The sequence below is a fragment of the Sapajus apella genome, unplaced genomic scaffold (assembly GCF_009761245.1).
Source record: "Sapajus apella isolate SASKATOON/1434 unplaced genomic scaffold, GSC_monkey_1.0 scaffold18, whole genome shotgun sequence".
Lineage (NCBI taxonomy): Eukaryota > Metazoa > Chordata > Mammalia > Primates > Cebidae > Sapajus > Sapajus apella.
The window spans coordinates 23,863,577-23,889,528 of NW_022436958.1; the positions used below are offsets into that span (position 1 = coordinate 23,863,577).

The following is a 25,952-nucleotide window of genomic DNA, read 5'->3' on the forward strand; positions in this document are numbered from 1 at the left end:
ACACAGAGCATCAGGGCTGCCTACTGTAGACGCCTCCTCTTCCAGCTCATGGGGCTGGATGAGCTCATCCTAATTACATGGAAAACTGAAGGTCAGTGCATCAAATTAATGCAGCAGCATATTTCAAAGGGGTGCGTGACCTCCCTTCCCTATTACAATTTGGTCAGTGAAAATGGTTCTCTCCTCCCCGCTGCCAATATTGTCAACAGGCATTCAGCAGAGAACAATTGGGAGTATTGAAACATGTAATTAAGTACTGCTTAAAACTACTCTATTCTAATTAATAGAGCCAATTTGCACAATATGTAATCTTTTCAGTTCTTTAGTACAGTCCAATGGTTTTCAGTAAGCAGCTCTAATCTCCTCAGGCTCAGGAAAGAAAAGCTATTTTCTAACTCTACTCCCCTTTAAAAAGCAAGGGCTAAATGCCAACCAGTATTTTGCATGTTAACTCTACTGGCGTCAAATCTGGAATTCTGGCAAACTGCTAGCTGCTGTTGGGTTTCTAGCCAAAACCTAACCAGGGACAAACGTAAGCAATATGCTGACACTGTGCAAGACAGAAACTGGGTGATATATAAGATCTAGTTGCTAAGAAAATGGAGGTGGTTTTGAAACCAAAGATCAGGTTTTAAATTCCATCATTTTTCTAAAGCTATCATTTACCAAATAACCAGCCAAGAAAACATACCTTTGCATTTGTTCGTTGTCTTATCCAATATTGCCTTTGTGGAGACTATTTTCCCATATCTGGAAAACAGAAAAGAGAAAGAAGTTATAAGGAACCCTTATTAATGCCTAAATCCAAAGAACACACATCCTTTTCAAACATCTGCAAACTTTAAAGTACAAAATGTTCTTTACTAAGAGACAGGAAATGAGAATTCTAAACTCAAAACTAAAAAAAAAGGAATGGCTAGGACTCTCATTTGAATTGTGAGATTCCAGTTTGAAGTTCAACTTTGAAGAATCAGGTAGGGAAGAAATATGGGACGTGAGCTGTATACAAAATATTTTCTTCTAATAACAGTATGTCTGTGGTAAAATACAATGCCAAATGCAAGGCTATAGAATTCTAACAGGAAAGTACCATGCTATGATCTACAGGGCTTTTATGAAATAGTAACGGTAAAGCTGCTTGCATTATTCTGTTCATTCTGGTTCTGTGGACAGCACTGCGAGGCTCCATACTGCCACAGAAGGGTGAATGTGCATGCACGTTTATGTGTAACACACCTAATGGTATCAAACAGATCCTTTTTACTGAAGACTTTTATAACTGTTCATAAAAACACTTATTTACACCACTTCTAACTCAGTAATAATTATACAGTATACTCACTAACTTGTGTGCATGCACATGTGTCTAAGAAATGGACAATCAAGAATATAATGAAGGATATAAGAATTAATCAGGGATTAATCATTAATTTATGAGGTTTCTATGAGAAATATGTTCAAATTCCTTTATGTGCCACAGATGCTGGATAATATAGGAAAAACAAAGAACATTACAATTTAGCACACTGCTACTGAAAATGAAGTGACGGTGTAATGTAAGTATGAACCAAACCTACCTTCTCTCCACAGTGACTATATCAGAAGGAAAAGCACTGTTATCTATGCTTGCCTTCTACAACTTGAGGGCAAAAAATTTTGAAAGATAACTTTTAAAAATTTTTCTTAAAAATCAAAATAAGGACGGATACAGTGGCTCACGCCTGTAATTCCAAAACTTTAGGAGGCGGAGGTGGGTGGATCAGCTGTGGCCAGGAGTTTGAGACCAGCCTGGACAACATGGCGAAACCCCATCTATACTAAAAATAGAAAAATTAGGTGGGTGTGGTGGTGCATTCCTGTAGTACCATCTACTTAGGAGGCTGAGACAGGAGAATCGCATTAACCCAGGAGGCGGAGGTTGCAGTGAGCCAAGATCGCACCACGGCACTCCAGCCTGGGCAACAGAGCAAGACTTTACCTCAAAAACAAAACAAACAAAACAAATCAAAGTAAGACTCTGGGAAATGCGCAAAACTTACCTGACACATCTGCATCTCACATTTCCTCATTTACAGTCTAGATATTAACTTCCTAGATATTAACTTCAAAATTTCCACATGTGCTCTACTTTAACTTTCTCATGATTGATTTTGAGGACTAAAATGCGTATTAAAAACTTTAAGAAATGCAAGTATTTTGTAGCATTTTAAGCCATTGTGAATATTATAGACTTGTATTTTATGCATTGAAACAAGCTGAAATATATTTATCTAGAAGAAAAAAAAAAGCTTGAGCCACTTTTCTCCTTCAGTTACTCTTTCCTATGTTCACTCTGGGTAATCATGTAATCAAATGATTACTAACTAGGCATGAAAGTAAAGATAATTTCAGGTTCAAATGACAATTACATCTAAGAGGCACAATGCTGTACAAACACCTTCAATTCCCTGTTGAGATTCTCAGCATTTATAACAATCATTTCAAACAGATCACTAAGCTTACAAAGAAATAATCTGTAAAAATCTACAAATGAGAAAAAGTAACTGATTTAAAGGCAACCTTTTAGCAACCATCTATCTACCTAGGTTACATGCTTGATATCTACCAGCTCCTACTGTATGGGTATTTCACCCATCCAAATCTCATGTGGGAATATGATTCACAGCTGAGCATGGCGGTTCATGCCTCTAATCCCAGCACTTTGGAAGGCTGAGACCAGTGGATGGCTTGAGCCCGAGAATTTGAGGCCAGTCTGGCCAACATGGCAAACCCTGTCTCTACCCTCCCAAAGCACAAAAATTGACTGGCATGGTCGTGTGGGGCCTGTAGTTTCAACTCCTTAGGAGGCTGAGGTGAGAGGGTCACTTTAGCCTGGGAGGCAGAGGTTGCAGTGAGTCGTGATCCTGTCATTGCACTCCTGCCTAGGTGACAGAGTAAGACCATGTCTCAAACAAAACAAAACAAAAATCTCCAGTGTTGGAGATGCAGCTTAATGGGAGGTGTCTGGGTGATGAGGGTGGATCCCTCATGAATGGCTTGGTGACATCCTCGTGGTAGTGAGTAAGTTCTTGCTCTATTATTTCTGGTGACAGCTGGTTGTGCAAAAAGCCTGGCACCTCCCTCCAGGACTCTTGTTTTCTCTGTCTCCACATGATCTCTGCACACACCTTCTCCCTTTGCCTTCTGCCAGGAGTGGAAGCCTCCTGAGGCCCTCACAAGCAGCAGCTGCTGGTGCTATGCTTCTTGTACAACCTGGTAAATCACGAACCAAATAAACCTTTTCTCTTTATAAATTACCCAACTTCAAGTATTCCTTCATAGGAACACAAAAATGGATGAAGACACCAGGACTCTCGTTTGCACAAGTCCTTGATGAAAGCACTTTTAGATTGTATCCCTGCTTCATACTTTTCCAAATGCAGGGGAGATGGTAGGTATGATTCCAATTTGGGGTAAGGAGATTGAGTCAGAGAGATTAAGAGGCTGCTAGAGCTCTCAGAGTTCAGGGCTTTTTGTACACCAAACAGAAGAAAGGCTATTTCGGAGAAGGAAGGTAAAGGGCTGGCTTTCGACACTTCTAGTTCTGCTTTCAACATTTAACGACGGGAAAGACAGGAAAAGGCATGGAGAAAGGGACAGGAGGAAGTAGGCCAAGAGAAAAGGCTCAGTAGTGCTGAAATGCAAGCCACGCCACACCCTCTCTTGGCCTCTTTGCTATGTCTGGCGTGAGCCCTCTGTGCCAGTGCTCCTCCCTTCTCTGTGGCAGGTACTCTCCATCTCATTCCAACTTTCGTAGCCCTCTTTCAGGAGTTCTTCACCCATTCAGCTTCCTCTTATTCCTCCTTAACTGAGTACTTTCATTAAGCTTAATACTTGGTCTTCAACTGTTCTTAGGAGATTCCTGAATCCAGGAGATCAATAACTCTTCTGAGTTTTGTCTTTGATATGTTTCCAATATTCACTTTCCCCCTTCATTGTTCCTAGACACATGTGAAAAGCACATAATGGCTCTCCCTGCATCCAGCCTTCCAACCCTGTCTGTTGCATTAATTTACCTTAAATACCACTTTAATACATCTCTCCATTACACCATTCTACCCATGCTTGAACTTGAAGGACCTGTTCAAACATTATGTTTTCCATGAAACTATCCCTAATCTCCTCAACTGTTTAGTTGGCTATTTTCTAAGAAACCAGAAAGGGGGTTACATTTGTCGAGCTCCTACTTACGTCCTAGGCACTGTGCCAGGTACTTTACATGTATGATCTTATTTAATCAACTTCACAACAATCTTATGAGGTAGGTGTTATTATTCCCATTTGTGCATATGAGAAAACAAAAAGTTCAAAGAAGCTTTGAGCATTACACCTTGCCTGAAATCCCGGAGCTCACAAAGGAATAAACATTCACTGCAACTTATCAATGAAATGATTTTGAGGAACAGTGTTTCATTTATGCACTCTGAGTATGGAAGTTGAAGGCTAATGGAAGGTCTCTATGGTATTGAAATATTCATTTTTCAAGCACAGGCAATTTTTTACTTGTTTGTTTTAAACTTAAGAAATTGACATGTGCCTTATAGTTGAAAGAGGGATAATAAGACAGAGGATGGTGGACAGAAAAAGAGTGATTTCTGACATTTATCACTTTTACTTTCTATTGTGGTTTTCCTTGCAATTTGTAGGGTAAGACTTAAAGACTGTGATTTCACAGAACATCAGAAAACAGATCCCACTCATCTGTGAGGCAGCTGTGTACTGGCCTCCTGCAAACAAGTGGCACAAGGAGCTGCTCATTTGGAGTTACCTATGGTGATGAAGGGCTTCCATCTCCTAAAATATTCTTCTTTTGGGCTGTCTGCTCAGTTATGCCACTCACAGCACAAGAGGCTGCCATTAAAATACAGACCCCAGTACTGGAAACTGCAACCCTTGAAATTGGTCAGGCCCTAGCTAAGTTAGCTCCCTAGTGGGTGACTTGAACACCTTATTGTGGTAATGGAGTAACAACCAGTAGTTTTGATGGCATGAGGAAAGGTCCAGATCTAGAATATGAGGAGGAGCCATATTTCAAATGGTACCTCAGGGACTGGGATAAGGGGTGGCAGGGTTCAGGGCAGTCACCATCTCTACTCATTTTGCTTGCAGTAAAATTTAAAATGGGGGTTGGGAAAGGGGGAGCTGTTACAGATGGTTAATATTTAGTCTAATTCTGTTGTCAATCACCAATGCCCGCAAGAGTAAGAAACAACTGGGTACAAATTCATAAAGCAACCAGATCTTCACCTCTCCTTGGTCATATCTTAATTTTTTTTTTTTTTTAATCATTGGCCAGGCAGGGTGGTGCACGCCTGTAATCCTAGCACTTTGGGAGGCTGAGGTGGGCAGATCGCTTGAGCTCAGGAGTTCAAGGCCAGCCTGGGCAAGGTGGCAAAACCCCATCTCTGCAAACAATACAAAAATTAGCTGGGCGTGGCGGTGCATACTTGTAGTCCCACCTTCTTTGGAGGCTGAGGTGGGAGGGTCACTTGGGCCTGGAAGGCGGAGGTTGTAGTGAGTCAGGATTATGTCACTGCACTCCAGCCTGGGTGATAGAGTGAGACCCCCCATATCAAAAAAAGAAAAAGTCGCCATTAAGGAATAGAGACATATGGCATACTGAGAGAAACAGGCCTCCTGACTGGCAGAATTCACACTCTAAGGACACCAAGAAAGTGCATGACCAAACAGCATGGTGTAGAATTTTATGGAAAAAAAAAAATGTGACTATGAAGATTCTTGGTTTTATCTGGCTTCAAAGTAACATGGGTTAGACCACAGCCCCAGCTACCCAGATTATAATATTCTTCGCTGAGTAGATAATCCACTCTAGAGCAAGCTCTGACAGTAAAAAGATAAAGAGTAATTAAGAGACATGACTATATAATAATATGAATTTCAAAGGGAGAGGATAACAGGTAAAAGCTCATATTTAAACCTCTTGGCCTAAGTGAACTTGGCTGATAAAACCTTTGGCTTAGAATTTACTAAAACTTCTTTAGTTTCCACCACAGTTTTACTCATTTCTTTATTTCCATTTATATCTCCGTTTTCATCTGCTGTGATATAAAATCTACGCATATCTTAGTTTGCACTTAGTATATAAAGCTTAATTTTTTCCTCTGCCTCCATCACTTAGTTCCTTCTAAATTCTACATTTTGGTAATTTATACTAAAAAAGAAGCACAAGCTTATTGTAATTAGAAGACATAGAAAAGTAGGTTGAAAAAAATTAAAATCACCTTAAGTCCTAGATATGAATATTGGTGAAATATTCATATATGAAATAATGACAGACTTTATCCAATGAATATGTACAAATGTATAAATATATGTGTGTGTGTGCATGCATGGGCACACATGCGCATGTACACACGCACGTGCATGCGCACACACACACACACACACACAAATTTTCCTGTGTGCTAGGAAACGTGCAGCTTTTGTGGAGTCCCAGTTATAAGCCAAAGCTCTGGAGAGTGGAGTCCACTCCAACCACCACCAACAGATGGCGATAATGATTGGTAAATTATTTTAATATTGGTCATTTCAGTTGTAAATTCATTTAAGGCACATGGGGTCATTTGCAGTGCTTGCGTTAGTTTTAGAATATTTTATGAACATTATTAAACCTGAAAAAGCAATGGGTGTGTTAAAAACAACAGTTAAAAAAAAAGCGACACATATAAACAAAAAAGATACTTTGAGAAAGGGCAGGATATTGCTCATGCACATAGGATGACAGTTTTCATTATTACTACTCTTGAAGGACAAACAGGGACTCACACATCCTGTGAAAGATGCTGTGCCTATGTAAATGGCAATAATCAGCAAGTAGGAGGGGCAGGGGATTGAAATGAGAAAAAGAAGAGAAAAATAAAACATCAACATCAAAAAACCTATGACCTCATGAGTTAATTCAGGGGAATAATAAAAGCAATTACTTACAGGTACACAGCTCCGACTCTATGCCAGGCACTCTTCTAAGCAATATATATAAAGGCCAATTATTTTAAGCTTCGTAACAATCTTTTGGGGAGGTGGAGTATTATTCCTTCTTTGTAGATGTGTAACTCAGGGGCAAAGTGAGTAAGGGACATATTCAAGGTTATACAACTACGTAATAAAGATGGGAGGCTGAATGTCTGCTTTGGAGTTTAAAGGCCAAGCATGTTGACAGCTCTAGAAACTTGGGTCACCAACCATCGACTGTTCCACAGATTGAAAGTAATTCCCAGTTCGACTCTGCACAGCTCCAAGAGTCAAGGGATGAGGGTGGACTCTGTAATTGCTAAGGTCTTTAAGACCTATGCTGATGACATTCAGGAAGAAGATACCTGCCCAAAGACCTTCTGGTCACACAACATTGGTCTATCTTGGAATAATGTGCCCAATAGAGCATTGTGAAGGGTTGGCAGGACAGGCTTTAAAACTTAAAAGGAATAACTAATGTTATCTATTTGAGGAAAATGAATTTGAGGATTACAAGCCAAACCCTCTCTTGTTATTTTGGAGTTGCTGGGAAAAAAGAAAAAAATACAATACATCCCCTCACACACATACACACAGATGAATGCAGTTTTCTAAATCACTTTTTTGGCTGCTTTGTTTTTTCAGTGGCCTCCCAGACAAAGGGGATTTCCTAAAACTTGCTTTAGTTCTTTTAACAGTGGTTGGATAGGGAAAGGAACACAAAGTATACACTATACCTGTTTGGCAAATAAAAACGTTTTTTTGGAGAATGAGGCCTAAAAATAGTAGAGTCATTTACTCATGTCATTCTGAATTCTCACTACCTGGAGTAATTCAACTGGTTATATTTTCTTAATTTATTTAGTATGTAAAGTGGTATTTGGAGATGAGACAGAAGATGTTAAAAAGTTTAAATTAGGCAATCAAAATCAAATAAATTTTATAAGACTTTACCTCTTTTGCCCTGATGATTTTCAGTGTTCCTACAGGACTCCTCCAAGACACAAATATTAGGCATATAGAAAGATATTCCACATTTCATCTGGTTGTTCTGGCCTAACTCTTACATTAGGTAACTGCCCCTTCCACTTGTGTTATATGGCTGAGTGTACTTTTGTGAATAAAAGATTCCTGGTATATGTAGAACAGGAAGCTACATTTTATGCAGCTGGAATTGAAGCCAAGGTTTAAAGGAGAATGCTTGGTAAGAAAAGCCACTGAAGACCTAAAGGTCAGAAACTGAAAACCAGGCACTGAAGCTGAAGGGATTACAGGAGAGATAAGTACAGTCAAGAAAGGAGAGATCAAACCAAGAAATCAACTCACAAATATTTATAGCATGTTTACAGCATGCCCTTTCAAGGCCTATGAAAAACACAGCAGATGCCACATCTACCATTGAGGAGGACAGTCCTTTGGGGGATGTAAAAACTTTTAATACTAAAAAATAACTAAAAATATGAGGCCCTGTATGATGGATGCTAAATAAAGGAGGCATAAACATAGAGGGAAGGTCAAGTTGAGTAAGGAAGGCTGGGGAAAACAAAAATCTAGGTGGGCTCTGTGGGACAATAAAGAATCTAATGCAAACCTATGCAGTGAGCTATGGAAGATTAAGTCTCCAAAGGTCTTAGAGGACTCTGCATTCCAAGAAGAGGACAGAGAGAACAGAATGAGGCTGAAGGATTTAGAACTGTAGAATGAAATCACAAGAGCAATTATTTTGGTGAGATTAATAAAAATTTTATGTCCAGGATTAGCAGAGAGAGATGCCACATTTTATTTATTTTCTTGCTTTTTGTACTATGGCAGTGACACTTAAATTCAAGAAATTACAATGAGGGATGATGAGAGGGAGGGGTGAATGGAAAGTTTTTACTGGGAAGGAGAGATTAAAGACAAAGGATTTATCTGAAGAAGCCTTAAATGCCTAACTTGACATCTGAGAAAAATAATCCATGGTATCTGTGCAATGGAAAGCCAGTGGCTTGTCTCTGTGAATTTAGAAGACGGGGAAAAGAAATCACAAACTTCAGTTTTCTGAACTGTCCTGGAAAGGACAACAATTTCAGCTCCAGTCACAGACGCAGAGCCTGCAGATTTGAGGTGATTTGGCAGAAGTTCAGACAATCCTCATGAGGTCTAACCCTCAGCTGGCGTAGCTGCCTTACAGCATGTAAGCTGATGAAGAATAAATTACAGAAGCCTTGGGACAAAGTTATCACATTTTTTCAAGTGAGGATACAGACATCTACATACGTGATTTTTCATAACTTTGAAATTTTCAGATCGACACATCCTTTGAGAGTACAAATGAAACTGGTCATCTCTACCCAGATTTTGAGACTAATCACTCTTTCTCGCTAAATTCACAACCATTTCTGTTAATTTGTCTTATAGACATTCCTGGGTGAATCCATTATAAATAGTATATAAAAGTAACAATTGATGCTATTTACTTTACGTATAACTTGGACTAAAAAATTCATATAAAACACTAAAACTACCTCATTAAAAATCGCTAAGATGCATTTTTTGCCATATTCTATGAAAAACTTATAACCTCTCTTCTAAATAAAAAAGCATATTATAAAGCATTTGATTTATTACACAGACTTGCTATTATAGTTTAGTATTAAGTCTATTATGGTCTGCAATCAAGGTAAAGTAGCTTTACACTATTTTATGGTCTTTTAACAGCACATTGCACACAAAAGGTCATTTACATTATCTTATGACAGTATTTTTACCACAAGTCACTGTACTGCAGCACTTAAGGATGTAGTCACAGATGGCCAGACCCAAATTAGTGTTCCCCAGTACTAATATGTCAGAGGAAAATAATATATGCCGAAAATGAAATCCAGAATTTTGCAAGTAAAATGTGTATTATCTATCATAAAAATGAATCCCTAAATGTCTCAAACACTGATTAATGCCCAACTTTTAAAGCAAAAGCAATTTGATTATAGAAGGTGGCCTTTTATACCTGAATTGAATTTATAAACTGACAATAATTATTTCTTAAATTTCGTTCCTCCCCCCCCAAAACCTGTAATGTATTTTTTTTCTTTGACAGTGTCACCTTTGTGTTTCCATACCGCTTAACTGTACCGAAACATAAGGAAGGCAATATTATAATGGAAACAAGACAGAGTTGCCACTAAAGAGACCTGTCCTCAAGTGCTGATATGGCCAATGGGCAGCCCTGTGACTCTGGTCTAGCTGCTTGGCCTCAGGTTCCTCATCTATAAAGTGGTATGATAAGGTCTCCCACACAGTGCTGCTGTAAAGGACCAGTAATACAGTGCTTGACATACAATGAATATTCAATGACTAATAAATGTTATCCTTTTCTCCCATGCCCTTCAATTAACGGCACTTCTAATTCTAATTACTTGAAAGCATTTAGCCAGACCACCTTCTTACCCTAATATCAATGTGATCCTACGTGGCAAAATGTTAAGAAAAGAGAGACCTAACTTTTTGCTACTTTTCACCACATTTTTTTTTCATGTTGTTAATCTCTAAAAATACATTGGTTTGAGTGAATAAAATATAAACATGTAATATGATTTTCCCCCCAAAAGTGTTTGGTGTGGGGAGTTAGGGGACATTGGCAGCAATGAGGAAAAGGGAAATACATTTTGTCTTAGAAAATGAATATGACCTTATATTTTATGCCAATTTAACGTATAAAATCATTGGAGGGAAGAAAGGCAATTTAGGAGCTTAAAATGAAATTAAAAATTAGCAGCCCCTTCCCCCCCTAGCCTTAGAAACAAAATGTAAGGGACCAGGGCAGGGGGTGGTGGGGGGGGGGGCATGTGTGTGCGCACACACGCGCGCGCGCGCGCGCGCACACACACACACACACACACACACACACAAACCCAGAAAGGCTTTTGTTCCTAGACTGTTTTTCAGGTGTCTCCAAATTTGTCACTTCTTTCAAAGTAAATCACACAATTGGACATCTTACACACACATACACAACCAAATAACTGTGTCTGAATCTACAGAAAGTGAATGCATTAAACTCCAACACTGAAACCCATAAATGACTGCTTCATTCAAAACAAGAACAGCGTGACAGAGAATAAAAGTAAACATCCTCTCTGAAGGAAAAGAGTTATCTGAAGCTATTAAAACAGAGTGTGCAAAATTACCTAGAAATTTCTCTTGATTCTGATACAAACTAAAAAGGCAAGAATCAAATCGGACATTTCTTAGACTGAACACTAACGTTGGCTTTGATCCAAAACAATGCACCAGCATATTGATTTCCAAATGTAGTCCATCCTTTTCTCAAGTAATAAATCCTGACTGTCCTGTGACCTTGAAAAGCCAGTCTGAAGAACAGACTGACAAGGAAAATGATATCTATTTTACTCACTTCAGCTCTAAAACATTTGGGGATTGGATATAAATGTACCCCTAGTGAAAGACACATTTGGACTGTATAAGCAAGGGAATGCTACCGTAGCCTGCTAGCAGAGTTGACGTTTCTAAACTTACACATTTGGCTCAAAGGTCACTTGGGACAATAGTTACAGCTGTAAGAGCGGATCTGATGGAAAAGTATACACAGGCCCCCATATTGATTTCTTACTGGTTTGCCGGCAAACAACCCTGTCCTTAGATACTGCAGATAAAGATGAGCAATCATTGCTGAGGCAAGATAGTACGGCTCCAAAAATTCAGAATCTTGAAACTTAAAAAAATCAGAGAGGAATTACCTTTGTATAAAAACATACAACTATAAAGAGCACTAAATGCTGTAAAATTACTTTAGTATCAGTTTCTCACAATTACCATATCCCAAATTAAGGTAACATGCCTCACCCTCAATAGAGCTTAAATCCACTGTTTTCCAGATGATGATGTTCTTCTGCTTGTACTTGGCAAGTGTGGGATCCAGGTATGGAGATCAGGGCTAAAAGTGCTTCTTATCTATATGAAAGTCAGTAAGCATTTTCCAATCTTGTTTTGAGAAACCTTGCATAACACGAGAGCTGTTGATAGGATGGCAAAATGCTATTCAGCTTCCTTAAAAAAAAAAACAAAAAAAACAAAAAAACTAGATTCTAGAAACTAAAAGCAGGTAAGACGAATGTTGATCTGAAGCAAAATTCTAGACTGGATTAGTAAATAGAGGGTTAGAGAGACTTATGAAAGGAACAGGTACAAGCAAAGTCCTTAAGAGCAAGTCAGGACACCTTAATTTTAGACATCTAACCCCCAGAAATGAAAGAACATGAAACATTTGTTTTTTCTACTTTGGGGGGTAGTGAGAAAATCAGGGCTGCTTAGGAATGTTACATAATGTATTTTGATTTGAGTTAAATAAAAAAATCATTATTTGCTCACGGATGATGAGGAAATCTGGGAAGACGAAATGTGGCTTGTGTGAGTGGTAACTGGTTGAACAAGTGACTGAGCTGTCAACTGTTGGTGAGTGGTCACGGCAAACATGAAGGGAGGCATCTGGGGATATGCCATACAGCTCTGTTCTGGGTTAGCACTTGTAAAAGACACTTTAAACAATGACATAAATCAGGTCAGTGGTGGCACGCTTATCAAATATATAAACGTCCAAAAGCGGTGGGGCGGGGATGGTGAATATAAGATGACAGAATTAACACTTTGAAATTATTTCAACAGGCTAGAATGAATACTTGGCCAATGTCAATAAAATAATATTCATCAGGGAAAAATAGGTATCACATGTAAGTTCCAAGGGGGCAAAATCAACTACACAAATTTAGTAAAAGCCTTGGCTTATTCACATGAAAATACCTGTTTGCTGTTGTTTGTTTGTTTTTGATTAAGCACAAGTTCAAGGTCCCAGAATTATTAAATTTTAGGTTGCACACACACAAAAAGCCGATCATAGGAAGGACATTATGCTCTTGGGCCTTTCTGCTCACCATTCTCCAACACCCACTGTGTTACGGGTTAAACTGTGTGTCACCCAAAAGATACGTGGAAGTCCTACGCCCCAAGGCCTCTTCTGAAGGTGATCTTATTCAGAAACAGGGTCTTTGCAGATGTAGTCAGGTTAAGATGAGTCTCTCGGGGTAGGCCCTAATCCAGTGTGGCTGGTGTTCTCATAAGAGGAAGATGTGAACAGAGAAACATAGTGGAGAAGGCTGCATGAAAACAGAGGCAGAGACTGGAGGGAGAGATTCCTGCAAGCCAGGAACTTACTAAGGATTGCTGGCTAACCACCAAAGCTAGAAGAGGCAAGGAAGGATGTTCCCTCACAGGTTTCAAAGGAAGCATGGCCCTGCTGACATCCTAATTTTGGACTTCTAGACTCCACAACAGTAAGACAATAACTATTTGTTGTTTAAGCTACCCAGGTTGTGGTGCTGTGTTACAGCAGTCTTAACAAATGAATAAAACTTCAGCTTGCCTCTGTATCTCTATATAGGTCCCTGTCCTGTCCTGCTCCACCTTAATTTCCTGCCCTTTAAGATGTTCCTTCACCAGGGAAATTTAGCATCTTTCTGCAAGACTCAGTTTAATGGCATTCTCTAGCAGCAGGCCTTTTCCGACCTTTCCCGGCTGAGCTGAGTGCTGTCTCTGCACTCTGCCCACGGCATCCTGTCCATGCAGCATCTTGATGCAGCACTCAGCATGCTGCTACATTATCTGCATGGCTGTCATCCCCATTAGGTGTGTGTCCTTGGACTGTGTTTTCCTCCTCGTATATGAGGCCTCAGCATAGTGCCTGACAAATAATAAACATTCAACATTCAGAAGAAAGGAGTGGAGGAATAAACAAATGAGTGAGACAGCCTGCTTTCTATATTGAATGCAATTATTCTAAACATCTCCTTTAACCTAGTCTTCTAAGCTCTTTCAGAAGAGAGTAAGCACCATCAACAAAGAGCTAGAAATCACGTCCTGCAAGGAAGGAACAGCTGAAGGTCTTATAGATGCTTACCTAGAAAAGGAAAGACTATAAGGAAGGCTATTCCAAAAACTGGAGTCATCTGTTTGGAGCAACTAGAAGTTTTCAAGCAGAACTAGCCTGGGTCAGGGAGGGTGCTGCTGAACAGGGCTTCACAAAAACTAACCTGGGGAAAGATGATCAGTAGTGTGTCCAGCAGAAAAACAGGTGCCATGGATTTGTCCAAAAATTAAGTTCAATTATGTACTTTTAATTTTTTCAGTAGCGAAATGGTCTTTCTTTTTTTAAGAAAGAGTGATAAAAGACAGTGGTTGTTGCAGTTTGTGTTCTTTTTGACTCTGTACTGGATCTCTAACCCTAATTACTTTTTGTTTAGCTTACTGGTCCTTAAAATCTAAAAATCTAGGAAACTACTAAAGCATGGTGGGTTGGAGATAGAGGCTTTGATATCCCTGCTTTGAAAGAGGGCTGGACTGGATAATCAACAAGATTAATGTCAGTAAGTGTAATGGTTACATGTACAGAATTACGGAGTAAACGAATAATGGCAAACATGCCCTTTAAAAACCACACCTCACAGCATTCAATTTATTTTAATTTCAAGTTATAAACCGGGACAAAAATGGTCCAATAAAATTTTGTAAAATTATGTATTAATTGACCATGCCACAAGCAAAAATCCACATTAAAAAAAAAAAATCAGACAAAAGGGAGAGGCATCTGATTAGTTTTTCTCCTTCCCATTCTCTCTGGGATTCAGCTGAAGTGAGCATGTTATCGGCAATGATGCCTCCTCACACTTCCTGTGACAATCCTGCTGAATTAGCAGAACACAACCCCTCCACTCCCCTGACTTCCTGCTTCCTTTCTCGCTTTGTTCAGGGCTTACTTAACTTTGTATGCTTAAACAGTCAGGGTAAAAATGGGTCCAAAACATCCATGCAGGGTTTTATAGGTCTGCCAAAAGCCCCTCAGAACCAGAAAGGAGCGAATCTTCCAAAGGGAGTTGAGATCCTAATGATACTAGAAAATCACTGAAGACATGGCATCAAAGCATGTAACCAGAAAGCTTCATTACATGACATGGTTTTATACATATATATAATATGCATACTTTGTATGTGTATAAGTGTATACAAATGAGTGTACTTATATAGACATACACACTCATGTATGTGTCTATACACACACATATATAGTTAAAGTAAGTATACACTATTTTATACTTTAAAGAGTAAATGCAGCATCTCTGGCATTAAAATGGGATTCAAGACATAAGGCAACTCAGGTGGAGGTGAGTTCACTCTTTGCAGACCTCACCCCAGAGGCTACTGGGTTATGATGGGGGTGGGGCCAGAAAGGGTAGGTGAGCTTTCTTTGAGTTCCAGTTGAGGGAAAGGCAGGGATAGGAAATGATTATCTCTCCTGTGCTCATTTGAGAAGTATGTATTATAAATCATCTATATTGTGATCCTACTAATTTCCATTCTCTTCTTAGGAACACAGTGTGCGGTGTAGAAGGGAGGTACAATAAATGATACATTTCTGAATAAAAATTAAGTTCCCTTTCCCACTACTTAACTGCTCAGAACTCAGTTTATCAAAATATTTGTTTTATTTTACCTGGGTCAGCCCTGACCAGGCCAGCCTGAGACCCTTCCACAGGCTAGTCCCTGTTCCAAAGCACATCCAGAAGAAGGTGATAATGGCCCCCTTAACACCCAGACCTGCACTGGGCTCACTAATTAATTGCTCCATGCCTCTGCTTGTTTCCTCTAACAAACACCTTAACTCAGAAAGGCGGCAGGGAATGGCTTTAAGCAGAAGCTCATTTCCTAGACCTGACTCCAAGCCCTTCCCAAACCACACACTTCACTGATAAAGCCAGTAAGACAGGAACAGGAGCAAGTGAAGTAGAGGATGGGTGGTGGAGAGGAATAAGCACCTTTAGGTCCATTAAATGAAAAATCAAATTTCCTTCCGGTGGCTGAGCATAAAACACAAGACACAATCATAGAAGAATCAGGGAAGTTGTGATGGACACTCAGGAACCTGTTTTTCTAAAATCAACAAATACTTCAGAGAGATGAAGCCATATAACATTTCAGCATGGACTCTAAAATAGTGAACTTTAAAAAAAAAAAACAGAGATAAAAAGTGCATTCATTTTAAATAGATGTGAAAACATGAGTGGTACGGCACTTATTCTAGTACCATAGAAATGAGATGCCCACATTTATAAATCTTTTTTTTAACAATGATTATTTTGAGAACTCACTTCTATAAACATTTTCATTTTTTCTAATGAGGAAATCCTCCATCACGGTTCATAGAGCATTTATCTACAGTACTTAAAGATTTCCATTTATCTGACACAACATTACGTAAGGAGATATTGTCACATTTGACACATTATAAGGGCCTTCACACATGGATCTCGTCCAAGCCTGTGGCAACGTGGCAAAGGCAGTACCAGTAATCCTGTTCTACAAGGAAGGAAACTAAGGCAGAGGGGACAAGTGACTCATCTTTTCCCACCGCATTGCAGTTGAAAGAAACCAGAAAAGAAAACCAGGTTATTTGGTAGGTCCTCAGTAACAAGAACGAGTCTGAGTTAGCTCTTTGAATAGCCACTTCCAGTGACTATGTGTGTGAAGGAAACTGTTGGCTAAGAAGGGAAGAGATCATTATCAGAGCCAAGATCAGACCTGAGCCAGGAGGAATGTATGGAGCCAAGGAAATAACGCAACAGAGCCTTCTTCTTTAGGGAGATGAAACAGAAACATTTCAACCCAAAATTCAACCCATTAGTCACCCATTCCAGGCTAAGTTTAAATCATAAGTTTTTAATGTATACTAATAGGAGTAGAGACTTGAAGTGATTCTGGGGGAAAACACAACCCAAAACGATAGTTTCTGAGACAAACATTTAAAGTTATAATGGATACCTAAGATTTTATCCTGAAATGTGAAAAAAAAAAAAAGGGATATTTATCTCAGTAACAAAAAGGTCAACACCCTTCAGCTCATCATGTAATAAAAGCAAAGGAATGAAGAGTAAAATCTGTCCCAACCCACTCTGCAGAAGAAAGATGATGATATGTTTACAATCTAAAGAATATGGTTTGTACATACAAGTTCAACAAAGAAATAGAAATAATTCCTGGAGAAATGGCATGTGACGGATCTATACACCACTTGAAAAGGGGATGAGAGAATGCATAAAACATCACTTGAGGGGAAATATTTTTCAAAATGTATTTTATTATCAAACTAATGAACCAACTGAAAAAATGCAAAGGTATAACAATTTGCAGTGCCATCGAGCTCCTACTCAGAATATGGAGTAGCTGGGAGAAGGAAGGTGGCAAAGCAATGTCTGGGAACATCTGATGCACCAATGGGCTGAGATGCTCTTACTGTCATACCACATAGCAACCCAGACATGACAATTACAGGACAGCAACCTCCTAGAGAACTGTTCAAATTGTTGTGTGTTAAAAATGTTAATGTGTTGGAGACAACGGTGACCATCAATTTTGTAAAGACCAACTCGCTCCTACTCTTGCTAAATGAAAAGGAGGAAAGCTACAGTGTGTTCGGGGTTTCTTTTCATTTGTTCTTCTCAAGTTCAGGAAGCACAGAACTCTCGGCTAATTGGACTTGTAATCCTGATGTAACTGTATCCCATATAGCCAGGCCAATTAAAAACTTCCCAGTCGAGAAGGACTCTTTTCCCCAGGATCTTCATTCATTATGTTTTTCCAAAACTACATGTAATGTTAACTGTTCTTAGCCTCCTTTCGTGTCTAGGGCACATTTACAGATTGGTTCCCACAGGATTCATCCCACCAGGTATTCTGTGCATTTTTAGTTATTTGTTTCTTATGGTCTTCATGGCTGACAAAGAGGACCACTCATTAAAAATATAATTTGGAATGGTCACTGAGTCTGGTGCACTTCTGCATAGACTGCAAATTAATTCAAACCTTTAACCAAAGTGGGTTAGGATAAGCTGTCCTTCATCATTTTCTCCTGTTATTTTACACTGAGCAGCTCATGTCAGAGTGTGAAATTTACGTGTGATCCCTTTTCTAATTGAGATAACACACACTATCTAACAAACTGGCAAAGACAACAACAACAACAAGCGAAAATTCCCAGGTCAGAGAGAAAATGGCAAAACAGGCATACACATCTGGTAAGAGCAAACTGGTTATGCCCGGAGTGCAATTTGGCAATCTGCAGCCAAAGCTTTAAGTCATTTCTTCTAAGAAAATTATTAAGAATGTATACAAACACTCTGTGGCAAAGATTACACAATCTAAAAAGTTAACAATCTAAATACTAAGTGAACTGCAGAAGAGCCACAGATTGGAAAAAACATGTCATCAATGAAACTGTATAACCTTATCGGTAGAGGGGAGACAACCCATGCCTCTAAGAAAGAGGAAATAGGATACTGTATCCTAGGAGACATAGACCGTGAAGAAACCAAATACACATTCCCCTCCTTCTCTTCTCTTGAAATACCTAAATCAGTGCTGTCCAATAGAAATAGAACGCAAATCACAAATGCAGCCTACATTTGTAATTTTAAATTTTCTAGTAACCACATTAAAAAAACCAGATGAAATTATTTTCAATAAAATTTTCTTTAACTCAATACAGTATCCAAAATATTATCGTTTCAACATGTAATGAATATAAAAATATTGAGATGTTTGACTTTTTTTTCCTGCTAAGTATTTAAAATCCAGTGTGTATTTTACACTGCCAGCATCTCTCTATTTGGACTTGCCACATTTCAAGCACTCAATAGCCACATGTGGCTGGTGGCTACCGTGCTGTGCACGCAGACATAGATGTTTATGGGCTGTTGCCTCTTTCACAGTTTAACATTTCCCTTGTCATGGGAAACAGGAGCTTGGCACCATTTAAATCAAGGCTAACATAGTTGCTCACTCTACTTTAGGCTGTTTCTGGTAGTTGCTTTAAGGTGAGCTCACGTTAGGGCAATAATCCAACTTTTGTATTTCTGAAGTAATTTTTCTAACCCTGGGTCTCAGGGAGATAATCATTCGCTTGGGATTAATCTCTGAGAATGTCTGAACAGCAAGGCCTACTTGAAAAGTCCCAACAGCATTTTCTTTTCTTTTTTTAGAGGCAGAGTCTCATTCAGTAACCCAGGCTGGAGTGTAGTGGCATGACCTCAGCTTACTGCCATCTCTACCTTCTGGGTGCAAGTCATTCTCTTGCCTCAGCCTCCTGAATAGCTGAGATTATAGGTATGTGCCATTGTAGCTGGCTAACTTTTTGTGATTTTAGTAAAGTGGGGTTTTGCCATGTTGGCCAGGCTGGTCTTGAACCCCTGACCTCAAGTGATCTGCCTGACTCAGCCTCCCAAGGTGCTTGGATTACAGGCGTGAGCCACTGTGCCCACCCCCCAACAACTTTTTCCTTTTAATGGACTTCGTAAGACTAATAAGTGGTTACTCTAATGGTGTAAGTCTTGTGGCACAGCAGAACGTTCTACAATTCTACCTTTATCATTCCCAATTCTTAGAGCTTTGAATGAGCTTTAATCATACACTCTAAGTGAAATGAATTATCATATATGATTTGAGAACACACATCAGAATGGTACATTTGTTTGAGAAGCTTCATTTTAGGAAAAAAATGGGGGGGGGGGCAGAAGGAACCACTATTTATTCATTATCTAAAAACCAAAAAATTGACTAAATCTGAAGTCAATTGACCCTGCAGATCTGCGGCCTCTACTTATCTCTAATATTGTAATTTAACCACATGACATTAGGGGAGCAACCAGGGAAGCCACTAGCTCTTAGGGCACCTTTTCTGCAAATTAGAAAAAGGTACCCTGTATGGGAAGGGTCAATCTCTGAAGTACAGGATTTGGTGACTCAGCGGGAGATGGATATCAGCTCCACTCACCCCCGACCAGGCATTCCTGTGCAGGTGACAATGTCCACAATTACACATGGAATCCTGGGAACAATGTCCCAGTTAGCATTCAACAGCAGACATAGGTAGAAAGCTTTGGCGACAGCAGTGAACTTGGTATGTAGGTCACAGATTTCCTCTAGACACCCCAGTACCAAAAATACCATCCTTATTAAATATTGCAAAATTGAACAGTCCTCCTTATGGAAAGGTGAGGCGGAAAATAAAGAAAAAATGCCAGATTTCAAAAAGTAAAACTACTGATATGCATCCAAACTGGAAATTAGAAATTTAAAGCTTATGGCAGTTCTTAATATGAATACATATGTGATTAATTTAATGAAAACATTTTACATAAATGTTTATAAAATATGTAATACATGACTCTGAGAGTGTCCACCACCTAATGATATAACTGAGAAAGTTGGAGTTTGTTGATTGCACAGTTTTTCACTCCTCCTTTACTGTAGTGACTACGACAGACTATAGAGGACTCAATTTTATGTATGCTAGAAAAAAAGTTACAACACATTCTACTGTCCATCTAAATAAGGTCTAGATGAAAATGCACAATGACGGCATATCAAGCTCATCTCCCCAAGCAAATCTGGTATTTCTCATACATTAGGAAAGCAGTCATCATATCCTGCTTGCTATCTACATATCCTTTTCTCACATATATTTAATCTTGTTAAGGATAGGAACTTTATGTCCTATGCTAGCTACCACAACACTTTTAACATAATAGGTGCTAAATAAATGGTGGTTGAATTGATTTTTTTAATTTAAAAAGAGTTAAACTGCGAAAAAGAAAAGGTAATAGCCATAAAACAGAGAAAACAGGATGTACATAGATGAGCCTCTGATAACCAACACTCAATAGGCAGAAGAGGAGAGTTGAGAAAAGAGAATGAAGCAAATAGTATTGTTTCCAGGCCCTATTTGTGCCATGCACTGTCCAAGGTGCTTTACATATGTTACCTTACTTAATCCTCATCACAGGCATTATAATCCCTACTTTATGGACAGAGAACACTGAGGCCAGAAAGCAAAAGCAAGTTGCCCAGGATCGTCCAGCTATTACACAGGCAGCCAGGGTTTGATTAGGCCTGCCTGTGCCAAATCACATCTCTCTCCCCAGCGCCCTCAGCACTGGAGGACAGGCGTGGTGGGAGGAGCCGTCGAAGAAAAAGCCAAGAAGCCAGCTGCACAAGACTCTGGAGAAAAATTCTATCGTATGTCATCTAAGGAGAGAGTTACATTTTCCCTTTTCCCTTTACCTGTAACACAACTCCTTCTAGTCTACTGAAACAAATGTTTTCATTTTGAATAACATGACCACCTCGGCATAAATTCTAAATTGATTAACAAGTTATTTTAATAACATTCAAGATAAAATTCCAGGAAAAAAAATACTTTGAACTCTTATTCTTTTGAAGTTTATGGTAATGATGACCTTGTTATTCAGTCTTCCTGTGTTTTGGACATAGCTGGAAACAAACAGATGTCAAAGCCATGGTGATGCTCCAAAATCATTTGTGGTGATCTAAAAGTTCTGGGAAAAGCAGTTGTAAATTAATTTTTGCCACAGTGCCAGGAAGCGAAACACAGGAGTGTATTTACTACACACTGTGATGTGTCTTTTAAAAAAGTTCTTAGTGAAAGGTCCAAAACAGCAACATGAATATAATGTATATCTTCCCCATATTGGCATACATCTTTACATATGTGTGTGAGAGATGCAATTAAAATACACACACACACACACACACACACACACACACACACACACACAAAACAGCCTTTGTGACCAAAGTAAACTGTTATAAGCTATTGTTAGTAAACACACAGCAAATGTGTTAAAGGCATTTATTTTATATTTGTTTTGATGTTTAGGTCATCACTACTGCTCATCAAATGTTCACAATACTCAAAGTGCTATGTAACTCTACATCCTCATCCTTCAGAAGCCTGTACTGTTTAGGTTCCGATGTCTCAACCATTCTCCTTCTTAGGCCCACAAACATAACACGTAAAAATTTGGTGCTCTGCCTGAAGTCAGGACCAGCCTGGCCAACATGGTGAAACCCCGTCTCTACCAAAACAACAAAAATTAGCCAGGTGTGGTGGTGGGTGCCTGTAATCCCAGATACTTGGGAGGCTGAGGCAGAAGAATCGCTTGAAGCCAGGAGGTGGAGGTTGCAATGAGACAAAATTGTGCCACTGCACTGCACTCTAGCCTGGGTAACTGAATCGGACTCTGTATAAAAACAACAACAACAACAAAAAAAAAATTGATACTCTGTTGTGTAGACCTTAAAGGATCAGTTTAGATTAATTTAAGTATTAGCGAATCAACTGTTGAGAGGGGTTCTTCACCAATGGTATCACTTTTTGATTCTTAGTTTCTTCATGTTTTTCTCTAATTTTTCATGACCTACATTACTTTTGAGAGAAAATACTAAAACATACTATTTTCTTTGCTATCATTTATGAATGGATTAACCCTATTTAAGGACTATAGGTTAAAATATCTAAAGTAGCTAGATGAGACAATTATTTGAAAACATCTAATTCTGCTCAATCCCAGTGACAGCTTTAAAAAGAGCCATCGTTGAATTTATGTTCTTATGAATATGAGACTCTAGATGAGTTTAGAAGGAAGAATTTCTCAAAACATTTTCCCAGGAGGCAGAGGTCCAACACTGGCTTTTGGTTCTCCAAGGTGTAAACCTAACAGCAGAAACACACTAACATACCGCAGGGTACCTGGCGGAAAAGGAAGAACAGAGATCCCCAGGAAACAACGATAGAAATTAAAGGGGGCTTGGAGTGTGAGGAACCAACAACACTTGGAGAACATCTGAGGCAGGTGCGAATTCAACAAGGAAGAAATGCAGGTAACAAGAATTTTCTGATATACAAGTTATAAAAGATGGGCAAACTGTTACCACCATCCAGGAAAAAACCTAGCAAAACAAAGAAAACTTCCTATGTCTAAAGCTAAAGAAATTAGCAGTACTTGTACATTCCTTAATGAAAGTAAAAATTCCAATTTACTTTTTTAGAAAACTGGGATCCTCATAGGTATGTTAGGAAATATAAAGATTTTTTAAAACTTGCTATTGTAAAACACATGTAAGTCTTAAGGAGTGATCAATACTTTTAAGCCAATTTAAATACCCAACTTTTAAAGAGAGTATCATACAGCAAATGATGATTCTTAATCTGGTGACTAAGTACATTTTCATAGTTTACTCTCATTTTTCCCATTTCTCCCCTTTTATAAAATGTTCTTTTTTAGAGATTACAAAATTGCTCTTAAAAAATAAGCAAAGTTATTAGTTATTTTAGAGCTTAAAAAATATATGTATGAGTGGGTGGAGGGATAACAAAAAATTTTTAACAGAACTGGGATGCTGACTCTGAAAGTATTAATTCCTTTTTATTTAATCATATAGCGAAAATTTTTTCATGTCATTAAATATTCCTCAAAAATAAGATCTGCAACAAATGTTTTAATGGACACACTATAAACTCATTATTTCTGAGCATTTATATTGTTTCCAATGTTTTGGTATTACAAATGACACTGTGATAAACACCCTTTTACTACCATCTTCAGCTCCAGAATGACCTTCCCTCTGCCAGCACCCATCTCACTGTTCCTGCAGGGTGAGCAACTGTGGCGGGGAGAGCCCTGACTCCTGGCACTTTCATTCTGACACTGAAGCTGCTTACTTGGTACCACTGTTAACAACAGTCTCCCTTTTGACAGCCCAGGAAGGGCAGGGGAATCTCATCTTCACTGTGAGGAGGGGAGAATTCAGAATTCAAGGCCCAGAAAGGAATCAGGACTGAAAAAACAAACCATAAACCACAAAAAAAATACATCTTAATTAGACAACATCCAGGACACTGTCCCTGTTTGTAGGGACTCCTAGAAATGGGTGTTCATAAATAGGAAGGCGATAGGGCAGTTGTGCTGTACTACCATCTGTTTTATGTTTTAAACTAAACTAGTAGGGTACACTAAAATGTTCAAATAATTTTTTATCCCACATCTCAATTTCCCTTCCATTTTGAATTTCACAGTAAATATTTGTGTTGATAAACGAATCTGAGCAAGACCTAAGGTTGAACTTTTAACTCCAATCTAGTTACATGTTTTAACTTATGACTAAATTAAAATACTTAATGTGGCCTACTAATAATATTGAGGAAGCCCAGTAAAAAACATACTCTCCAAAAGAAAGTTCAGTAACCCTAGTAAGACATTTTCTAAGCCATTTGTTTTATACAACAATAAGTTTCATTTCACGGTCTTAAAATGTGATCTTAAAACCCAGTTGAACTTGCCTATGAAATCAAATGAGAGTAACTTGTTTTTCAAAGGGCTAATTGAGATGTCTTCAATTCTGAGCAGCTGCTTCATTACTGTAATTTACAGAAATTTATCTTAAATATCTGACCCTTTCTCCTCATACAAAATGGCTTCTATTAATACTTGGCATAATATGAAACTGGGAGACAAAGTCATCTTCTGAGAATTATGTGTTTTAAGTATCCAAAAATCTAAATCTATGTTCCTGCAAAGTTTTAAACAAAAATAATCTAAGCAGCTATCACTAGGGTCTCTTAGAGTAACTGAAGGATGTAACGCTATATGCAAAATAAGAAAAGCTTGTTTTTAAAAGCCATTATATTTATTTGTTAATAGTGCCAGTGGACTATTTACAGTATTCAAATCTAACAGTCAAGTCTCCTAGTAAGATTAAGTCAGCATTACAGCAGAAATAGAGCATATTCTAGAGGTCAGACACTCACCACACCCTGAAGCATCCACATCATCTGCTCATATCAAAGTCCTTTAGATGCATATATCAAGTTAGTATTTCAGAAAGGAAAATTGACAGCTTTTTTTTTAAATAAGAAAAATGTTACACTGTCATCATCCCACTACCAGTGGAACTTAGAGATGTCCAAGTGATACATGAAAAAACAATTATCGGCCGGGTGCGGTGGCTCACGCCTGTAATCCCAACACTTTGGGAGGCTGAGGCTTGCAGATCACCTGAGGTCAGGAGTTTGAGACCAGTCTGGCTAACATGGTGAAACCCTGTCTCTACTAAAAATACAAAAAAAAAAAAAAAAAAAAAAAATTAGCCAGGCATGGTGATGGGTGCCTGTAATCCCAGTTACTCGGGAGGCTGAGGCGGTAAAAACACTTGAACTCGGGAAGTGGAGGCTGCAGTGAGCTGAGACTGGGCCCTTAAACTCCAGCCTGGGTGACAAGAACAAGACTCCATCTCATAAAAAAAAAAAGAAGAAGAAGAAGTAAAGAAGAAACAATTACCTCCCAAGAACTGGAATAAGAACATATGAAGCCACGATGGTAGGGAGCTCACGGAAACTTACTGACAGGACAAACTGAGATTCCAGGCAATACTTCCATTATAGACCACATCTGGAGGAAGACCACTGCCAGCTAGGCAAAAAGGTTCACTTCAATCAAATGCTACACCCAAGGAGGGGCAACAGCACAGTTCTCAAAGATTCCTCTTTTCACAGAATCTTAGGCAAACAGAATCAGATTTCTAGTGAATATTTCTAAAAATAAATGCAGAGTGTTCATTACTTGTATCTTCAAAGATGGCTGATTTGCATTTCAGAAATTCTCTTGGAATGTCATAAATTTTTAAAAATTTAAAAATGTTAAGTCTACATTAAAATGACAGACTGATTTTAGTTAGCAACACAGCAGCACTGGGCCACATTTTGCTGTCTTACTGTAGCCAAATTATAGTCATGGCTTTGTCCTAGGTCTGCATATGAAAATGGAACAAGTTCAGTGGGGCCTCCTGTTTCATTATTAAGCCTATCGGATTACTGATTCTAATTAAGGATCGTGTTACTGGCTACCACACAGTTATTAATGTGCATTACTGCCATTATAGGAAGTTCTGACCTCTGCTGTGAGTCACCTGGAGTAAAATTTAATTATCAACCAGAGAAAATGGGAGTAAGGATGATATAAAACGGCTTCTTGTGAGGCATC

General features: G+C 38.7%; 1 protein-coding gene across 9 annotated transcripts in view; it reads right to left on the minus strand.

Moving 5' to 3' along the window:
- The window catches only part of RBMS1 (RNA binding motif single stranded interacting protein 1), a 216,356-nt gene that overhangs the window by 45,082 nt on the left and 145,322 nt on the right, over window positions 1-25,952 (minus strand). For all 9 annotated transcript variants that reach the window (XM_032286514.1, XM_032286517.1, XM_032286513.1 and 6 more), the window contains one exon: window positions 692-750. In XM_032286514.1, coding sequence (XP_032142405.1) covers window positions 692-750 — 59 coding nt within the window. The remainder of the gene's footprint in view (window positions 1-691; window positions 751-25,952) is intronic.